The 10,000-nt window shown below is 29.7% G+C and overlaps 1 protein-coding gene and 1 long non-coding RNA gene across 4 annotated transcripts in view; one reads left to right on the forward strand and one right to left on the reverse strand.

Annotated features, from left to right (window-relative positions):
* Positions 1-10,000, forward strand: part of LOC144978323 (uncharacterized) — a 30,190-nt gene that overhangs the window by 2,450 nt on the left and 17,740 nt on the right. The window contains exon 2 of the long non-coding RNA XR_013646496.1: positions 2,682-2,782. This is a non-coding gene — a long non-coding RNA (uncharacterized LOC144978323). The remainder of the gene's footprint in view (positions 1-2,681; positions 2,783-10,000) is intronic.
* LOC144978306 (lipoxygenase homology domain-containing protein 1-like) overlaps positions 2,762-10,000 on the reverse strand; it is a gene marked incomplete at its 5' end in the record, with an annotated part of 84,041 nt that continues 76,802 nt past the window's right edge. For 2 of the 3 annotated variants that reach the window (XM_078924180.1, XM_078924170.1), the window contains 1 exon segment: positions 2,762-4,591. In XM_078924180.1, coding sequence (XP_078780306.1) covers positions 3,439-4,591 — 1,153 coding nt within the window. 3 annotated transcript variants of the gene reach the window in all.

A 10,000-nucleotide genomic window follows, 5' to 3' on the forward strand; every position in this document is an offset into this window, starting at 1 on the left:
CTCACTGTTGAATGGTTAATTCTTTATTAAAGCATAAAAAAAAATTACAGTTAACGTTGTCCTTTTTTTTTTAAAAATTAAAAAATGTATTACTTAATTTCCATTTTTTATGGATGACACAATAAACTAAAGCAGGAAAAAAATCGAAACACATCTTTTCTTTAAGTAGTATAATTGTGACCCCCCCCCCCTCCCCCCTCAAAAAAAAAAGGAAAAAAAAAAATAAAAAATAAAAATAAAAAAATAAAAAAAGGAAATAACAAAGAAAAAAATAAAAAACAAATACAAAACAAAAACAAAAAAAAAAAAAACAACAAAAAATATAACAAATGAATCTCAGAAACAAAAATAAATAACAAAAGCAAACCATTATCTAGCTACTTAAGATCAAAATACAACTTCTATGAGCCATGAAGAAAAAGATCACAAAAATTAGGATCAAAATGAATAATACAATGAACACGGCATTAATCAGTTGAGCTTGATGCATTACAAAAACTTTTAAAGTGTAGTATCTATATCAATATCGTTTAATATACGACCTTTTAATATGCATGCTAATAATATCTACACTTTGCAACTTTGCAGTTTTGTGTATTTGATTTTATTCAATAAATGGAACACGATCAACATTAATTTTCATTATTTTATAGACATAAAAGTTGTAAAAGCTTCATAATTATTGTTTTTTTGTTTGCTTTAAGGTCTCAAAAATACATGACTGAAAGCACTAGACGTAATTTTTTATTTTAGAGTTTATGTGCTCCAGCCTGCAGTAAATACCATTTTTAATTCTCTGATGGTGTATTTCAAAGACATCCCTACATATTCCTTTCCAAGAGCGACTCTGATCAATCTCCGGAATTGTAACAGATCATGGTATTGTACTGAAAATTTGTTTACCGTCAGCAAAAAAAAATACACCTAAGACGTTAATAGCTCCAACCGACATCTGCCAATTTCACTGGATCAAAAATTGCGCAGGCAGGATTTTGTGACATTGAAAATGAACAAGTGATGAGACAATCTTTGTCAAAATAAATACCATGCTTTTTATAAACAATGAATATGATTGTCTGGTCATGAAAATAGCATAAATCTACTGGAGGCCAAATTAAATTATTCATTTATTCACATTATATAGACTAATATCATGTATATCTGGAGAACTTTACTCCATTTTCTATTTCTAAAAGTAAGAAATGGTTTACAGAAAACAATTTTTGAAACGACTTGAATGTAATTTTAACCATTCACCATCTTTTAATACATTTTATACAGATATAACAGCGAAAGATGAACAATAAATTTTGGTCACCGTTAATCTGGATATCTATCTAACGTGACCAACATTATCAAAATATCTCATTTTATAAAAGTTTGCAATGTTTTTTGCAACAACAAAATATTATTTGTACAGAATAACCAACATTTTTGGCAAGTTTATAAGTATCACAAATGCTTAATGTCAACCACAACAACCTCCATCACTACCACCACCACCACCATTATTATCATCATCATCATCCCTGTTATCAGTAATAAAGACGTCATAATCATTGTATTGAATCAAAAATAAACCCCCCAAAATAACAAAAACAAAAATAAAATATGTTGGAAAGATATACTCTGTATTGTACATATTGCTTGAAATGAAATTATTATAAAAGTACACACTGAATCAATTATTAAAAAAAAAAATGTTAATCAATTTTCGGATTCCTCGCCACAGGTTAGAAACACTAACCTACTGATCTTATGACATATTTTCATATCATAAATAATTCCTTGTCCATGAGTTTTGAAACGTTATCACAACTTTTCAGTTTATGATATAAATACGTAGCTTTTAAAACTAGTACAGAAAAGGATAACTTTAACTGAAAAACAACTGAAATAAATGACAATACTACTTTATGCTGGTAAAAGTTATGCTTGAGAAATGTGTTTGCTATTGAACCTCTTTCTCCCGCTTACAATACAATTGTGTGAGGATCACTAGTCTTTGGTGTTCAGAATGGAGAAAAAAAGCATAGTTAATACTACCAAACATGAGGCAATAAATCCCTGGAGTAATGAATTATAGGAACAATTTAAAAAATAAATTTAGAAACAGCTTATTCCATAAACAACAATTAGAGTAAGGGTAATTATGTCCCTTTTCCAGTAAAACGTTAATAATGGCGACATTGGCCTTTTCTTCCATATATAGAATTAATTTATATATCTGAAATTATTCACATAGAGAATTACATTTAATGTCAATGAAGACTGAATCAATTCAACAATTGTTTTTTTGTTTTTTTGTTTTTAAGGGTTTTACGGCGCTTGCAACACATTAAGGTCATATCAGCGCCAGTAAAAAGGAAAAAAATAGGATAGTAAAAAGTTCTAGAATTAAAATTAAAGCACCCAAGAAAAAGTAAGACATAGGGGAACTGGGAACAAATTGGGATCAGATGTAGATTCCAAGAGCATACCACCAATGCACTTAGTTTGAGATCACCTATAAGTCTCATCCAGACACAAGCACAAAATCCAACAAAGAGGAATACACTCAAATGCTTGCATTATACATTAAAAATAACAAATATAATAACACATAACAGAGAGATGATTTACAAGGAAAAAAATATCATCTCCCAAAACAATAACTATGCATTTGACTGTTTCCCTCCCAGTCAAGGACTCCGGCCAGGGTCGGGACACAACCGAGCAATTTCACACCAAGACAAAGACAGAAAGCAAGTTGGAAAACAGATATAAGGGGATAGAAGACACGGTAAGTAGCTCCCTGCCCACTGTGGAGGTAGGGAACCCCACCCAGAATTCATCAATTTTGATATGGTTAGAAAATGTTAGTCTTATGATAAATTACATTATAAAAAATTTCGTTAATAAAATATCGACAATATATCAGATCAAAATATATATTGGTATAAATATACATTTACAATTTACATGTTATATAAATTATTGTCTTGGGAATACAAAAATTGGATTTGGAATGCTTTTGGCAATATTGTGTGTTATAAAAATAAATATATCTGCATTTAAAGCATTAAATTACAAAACATGTTTCAACATTTTAAATATTTGAAAATAAATATATCTTTATATCGTTAATGTGATGAAAGTGAGACGTATGCCAATTTTATTTTTAAAAAAAGAAAGAGGTAAATATTATAAATGAGTAATTATTTATCACCAACATTTATATTTATGTTAATATTTGGCAGATTGCTTCAAACTTTATGAAGAACATTCAATGTTATTTTTCTGAATGAAAAAATAAAACCCCAAAAGAATCTTTCCTTGTTTGTCTTTCCATTACCAAAATGTAGAGCTTTAAAGTTCTTTCTCTCGATCAAAGTTTAAAAATGCAAATGAATGCCCCTGATTTGACGGTTTTCATTATGAAAAATTATCAACTATCAACTATATTTCACTATCTTTCATGTTCTTATCTGACGGAACATTCATTTCATCTTTGGAATGAATATTATCTCCTTTGTTTTCACCTTTTGTGTTATCATAGGCAATGTCATTATTTGTATCATTGGTAACATCATCCTTTGAATTATCAACAGTATCATTTTCATTGTCATTTTTATCTAAGTTGTCATCAACATCATTATCATTTTTAGCTTCATCTGCAGGAATGCCATTGACTTTATCATCATTATCATAATTTTCTACAATTTCATTATTGGCAGCCTCTTCTTCAGGCTTTTTATTATCGTTTCCATTGTCATCAACTTTATCGTTAACTTTATCATTTGCAACATTGGGACTGGGATTTGCTGGCTTATCATCCTCCATATTTTCATTGGAAGCATCATTTCCAGCATCATATTTGGATTTATTGTCTTCAATATCATCACTGACATTATTAACTGGTTCATTCTCATCTTCATTATTGTTATCTCCAACTTTGTTATCTTCGCTTCTTTGTGTATTAGCATCATTTTTGTTATCTGGTTCATTCCCACCATCATTTTGTGCTGTGTTTGTATCTTCAACTCTAGTAGTGTCACCATTATCAGCACTACCGTCATCTTCTTTACTTGAATCATTAACGTCTTCATTTTCTGCTCTTTCATTCTCTATTTCATTTTCAGGTTTCGGGGAAGTAGGAACTTCCTCATGACTCAATTTTTTGGTATCATTTTCTCTCCCAACATCTTCAACTCCCGCTGAATCTTTGGTAACATTGTCTTCATTATTAGTTATTGAATCCTCTCTATCAGTATTTAAATTTTGTTGAGAGACGGGAGGTTCTTCTGTGATATCTGAAGCAGTAAACATTCTGCTTGTTTGATCACCACCCTGTTTTGCATTCGCATCTCCCATATTTGGTAATGGGATAGAATCCACATCAGTACGATATGTGCCATCTTCTTGGTATCCTTCATCTGTCCTGTAAGTCTGGTTTGGCATTTCTTCTGTACGGTCTGTATGTGGAAGGTCCAAGTTCAAATCTTCGTTTGCTATATTGTCTGATTGACCTGGTGCCAAAAGAGAGTTTTCATCCAAATTCTTATCAATCAATATTGCGACCTCGTTGCCTTCATTTTCTCCAGATATCCATCTACAAAAATAACAAATAGAAGAAAAATAATTAATTCAATCCATAAACACATTCAAAACTATAATATCAATAGGGATAATTGTATATCTTTAGGTTATATTGACAAACACAACAACACAAACGATGGATATAATAACATTTTGAAGTTATAATTAAACTTTTTAATACAATACCATTTTTACAGGATAAAGATCAAAGAAAATGTGAACAACTTTTCTTAAATAATAAGTCCTCTTTGTGAATATAACATTACGCACAGAAAAATATTCTTAAGTTTCACTTGCTTGTAGTTGGTAATGGTCAGGTAATTAGGAGTATTATATCTCAATTTGTAAAGGTGAAGTGGTAATGTATGTCAACAACAATCAATGATCATTTCCCTAATGACCATTATTGTTATTTGCAATGTCAAACCATTCATCAGCATATACAGCAGTTGGAGCTAAGATTGTTATCAAACTATGAACTTTTTAATGTGTCGTTCTAACTATATACTATCGGACAAAAATAAATATATACTTATTTATTAAGGAATTTTAGGAACTGAACTGATGATAACGTGTGAAAAGTTTTATCACCAGACATGGAATTTATTGTTCTTTCCATTATGATTGAATACAGCGTGAGTATAGCAACCCTATTTTTTCTCTTCATTCCATCCCCATGGTCGTTGGGGAGGAGCAACCCTATTAGTTTTACATTATAGAATTTTTCTACTGTCACTCAATGTTTAGAAATGTGAAAATGTGTCAAATTTCTAATTTTGCGTTCTTAGATTTCAAATTGCTAGTTTTTGTTGTTTTCAACAATCTGATTAAAGGCAAATCAGACATTTCCAGAAGAGCACTGATTTAATTGTCTTAGTGAAAAATGTTCATTGAAAACAACACTCTAATGACTTTAAACTCAATGCCACATCTCAACATAAAATCAGAGCATGACTTATTGGCATTATGAAGCAGGTATGTCTGCGACCAAGATTTTAAAAAGCAAAAACAAATTGAATGTTACCAGGAGGTCTATGTATTCTATTATGAGAAATAGCAATGGATTGGTACAGCAACCGATCTTTAAGACGCCAGTAGAATAGGATGAAATAATTATTGCTGTCAATAAAGAAAAGTGCTTTATTTCCGCATTTTCATCTCTTTCCACACTTCTAATTGATGTTCATATTTGCAGTTTGTCAGTGTTTGTTTGAAAAAGAACTACCACCATATAAATCATTAATGAGGCCTATACATTCTTAAAAGAACAAAATATCTAGACTTCAGTGGGCAAAATCTCATTTAAAGTGGAATTCGAGTATATGGAGTGAAGTCCTGTGAATGAAAGTCTCTTTGAAGTATAAAGATAGGAGAATGGGGTGTTTCAATTGTGAAAGACATCATCCAGATACAACTGTGCAATTTCCGAATTGTGGGTAGGTTCAGTTATGGTTTGGGGATGGATGATCAGAATGAATACAAGAAGAACTTAGTGCCAAAAAATACACTGAAACAATATTACAGTCATTTGTTACTTCTTTAATTGAAGCTGGACTAAATATAGTTTTCCAAGATGATAACACCTGCTCATCATTTCGAATAAAGTTAGAAAGTTTTAAAATGATAATAGTATCCCAGTCATTGATGCTTGGCCAGCTGTTTCATCCAATATACACCCAATCGAACATTAATGGGACTATATGAAAAGAAAACTGAGAATCCATCCACACAACAATAACAATGACTAATTGTTTAAAACTTTAGTTGACATTTGGAAGGCCATTTTAATTGAGCGAACTGAAAACCTGACATCTTCCATGAAATGCAATAGTTGCAGTTTAAAAGATGCAGTTGGTGGTCATACACTATATTAAAACTAAAATTATTTTAAAGTAAAACCTGATGAAATGTTGTGATTGTTTTCACTATTTTCAATTTCTAAGATCTTTTCGTAAATAGGCCAACGCTCCTCTGTATATTAAACGGTCCTATTAATCTATATATCAAAACCTGGAGAAAAAAAATTAATTTTAAAAACCTTTCAAATGGCATAAACTTTAAACTATCCATCAAGGCTGTGAAACTTAAAACAGCTCTAAATAAGTGTATACTTAATGTTGTCCGCAAATATGTAACTATATTATAACTTATGCAAAAAAAGTATGTTGTAAATATATAGAGACAAAATTATAGTATTTTTATACTACTTTAATCATGATAAGTATTTTCAAAGGATGCAGTATGTTAATATAATAAATTAAAACACTATTATGCAAGAACACATTAATAACGAATAACAACAACGAAGAGATTATGTAGATAGGAAGTAGTTATAAAGAATTGTCAAGAGATTATGTAGATAGGAAGCAGTTATAAAGAATTGTCCCTTGGATAATATAGTATTCATAAATCACTTAAATTGAATAACAGATAAGTGATATTACAAGTATGTTTTGAATTAAATTATGTAATTCTGTGGCATGACAAATCAAATTAATAGACCATGTTAATACAACAAATCAATTGCTTATAAATATTATATATATATATATATATATATATATATATATATATATATATATATATATATAAACTCAGGTAAATCTATTTGGTTCATTTATATTTAAATTTTTAAAAATCATTTACCTTTTATTTATTTATCTCATTTTTGGCCATGAGCCACGTTTTTTGATGATTTAAAAAATGTCATGGGCATTCTCAAAAATCAAATAATTTAAGACTAGTGCGTCAGGATGTTAATCAAAGGACGTTTTCTTCATAATCTGTTATACAATGCATCATTTTACTAATAAAGCGATATTTATTTTCATACAACATAAACCTTTGAATGTAGTATATAGGCTCCAAAGATGGAAATTAAACATTAAAGTCATTTGAAACGATATCATAGGGTGATTAATCCCATCGTTATTGACTCAATCTAACTAAGAATAATATGATGATTAAAGGTAAATAAGTTACAGACCTGATTGTAAATTATAGAGTTATAACAGGAAATGATCAAATGTCATTCTAAAATCATATTTATAGCTTGGACAACGGAATGTTTTATTATTTGAGTTTTACTTTCAGGGATTTTGCAATTACAGAACACAAATTCGACCTTAAACAATTCCAATTATTGCAGAGAGGAACAAAACATTGCAGTTATCTTTACATTCTATATGTTTGTTTATAAAAATTAAATGAAAATATCTTCTTTTAACTAGAATGGAACTGGTAACTCAATTATTCATCATTGCTGAAAATAAAACTTATGTCTTCCAAAATTATTCTGAGTTCCAAAACGTTCATGAAATCTGCTGTATATAATGAGTAGATAGAGAATATGATATTGTAAAGCAAGTACAAGATCATGCAGAGTATACTATAAACATGGATATATATGGGTTACATAAGCATTAATAAGTCATAAATTTGATTAATAATAAAGAAACAAACCATCAGAAAGTGGCAGATACATTTTGTTAGTATTGGTCTGTGTCAATCTCATCCCTCACACCACTTCCATTAGACAAATGCAATTTGTTTTCTCCAATTTCATGCAAAACTCCTTTGGAAATGGCAGCTTCACGATTAGATTCTGACAACCACCTGAACAAAATGCATACAGTTCTTATAGTAGATTCTTGAGTGATATCAGTAATGCAAGGAACAACCAGAGGCATGGTGGTAATGTGAATGAGGAAATGTGCAGGATAAGGAATTCTCAACCCTGCTACCGTCATGCCTGATTGCAATGAGCTTATTTATCTTTCACCTTTAAAATATTTGAAATTTCAAGAACCAATATACATTGATCAAAAGTAAATAGTTTGGGAAAAAAAATGAGCAAAAAAAGAAGAAGAAATTAATAATAAATTTTTAAAAAGTTGGGGGGGGGGGGGGGGGGGGGAGGACAGAATTTTTTTTTTCTACAGCGAGTCCTAAATAAGGATTCACTTTGAATATGATTTCTGCCTTCACAATATCGTGCTTTCTGTAAAATATGTAGAGCAAATTTTCATAAAAAGTGTTCACCACAACATATTTTTTCTAAGTAAGCAAAGTCATTTCTCACCTCTCTGTATTTTAATTATCTAATGATAATTCAGCAAGACATGAACGTTAAAGTGCAAAAAGCTTTTTTCTTGAAACCCCTTCAAAATTTGATATTTTGCATATAGATGAAATTTTGCATAATTATTTTTACTGTTGATAATTTCGTAAATAAGTCAAATTTTAAAAAAGTTATGATTGTTTTTTTAAAAAGGTGAACAGTTCGATATAATATTATAGTCTAAAAACAGTGAATTTGATGCCTTTATCATATATTATTTAAGAAAGAGTGATATTTACATTTGATTAAAAGAATTGGATTTTAATATAACCTTTAAAAGCAATGGACACGAAGGTGTGAGGAAATGTCATAAACAAAGGAATTTTTAATTGATGAAAGTTTTCAAACAACAGTGCAATTTTGTGAAAAAGTACAAGAGGTGAAAAGAAATAAATCAGACAAAATATCAATTAAAATTCTCAATCTAAACTTACTCTTTAATATTAAATAATGTAAATCATCACAATGAACAACAATAGATAAAACTTATTTAAAAGTAATAGAGTGCTGTCCATACTTTTTGTTTGTCACATAAAGCAGCCATTTTGCCAAAATCGCTGCACATGAATATACTGTCATAACAAGGGATGGCTAATGACTTTATTATCAAATCATAAGACTGATATTTTGTTGTTGTTAGACTGTTTTTTTTTTTTATCTGTAGATAACTTTTCATCAATTGCAATTTAGGGTAAATCAACATTTGTTTTGTCCCCATATTTAAAACATGCTCTATCCATATATCAACATCAAGGCAAAATCAAACATGGGCAGATGCTATTTCAATCGGTCTTATAACTCGGGGGTTCAATTGGCTTAATTGGAAGACCTAATCAAAAAGCATATGAACTGTTTTAATATATGTTAGCATATCTTTTGACATCAATCATGTTAAATACGATTGTTTGTACAGCGAAAAATCTGTCAAGAATTCAATTATCAAAATGAATAGGGACTGGAGCAATACATAAAGAAGAAGGACTGAGGTTGTTTATATTCAATTTTGCACAAGGGAATAGAATGGAAACAGAATATAAGAGTAATAATAATTTTCGGAGGCTTTATGTGACTGCCTTATTATTTTTTAGATTTGATTCAAGTTTTATAATTGGAAATATTGAGGTCATCAGTCGCCATGTTTGAAAAGGGGGAGAATCATAAAAAAATCAGCTTTTCTGCAGATTTAAAATAACATATTAACACATTAATAGCAATTAACAAACTATCATATTAATATCAATTAACATATTTTGAAATTTGCAAATTGAGCAGTCTCTTTTCTGTAAAAAGACAGAAAACTGG

Source organism: Berghia stephanieae, chromosome 1, assembly GCF_034508935.2.
Source record: "Berghia stephanieae isolate SIO BIC M18660-M18661 chromosome 1, UCSD_Bste_1.3, whole genome shotgun sequence".
In the NCBI taxonomy this organism is placed as follows: Eukaryota; Metazoa; Mollusca; class Gastropoda; order Nudibranchia; family Aeolidiidae; genus Berghia; species Berghia stephanieae.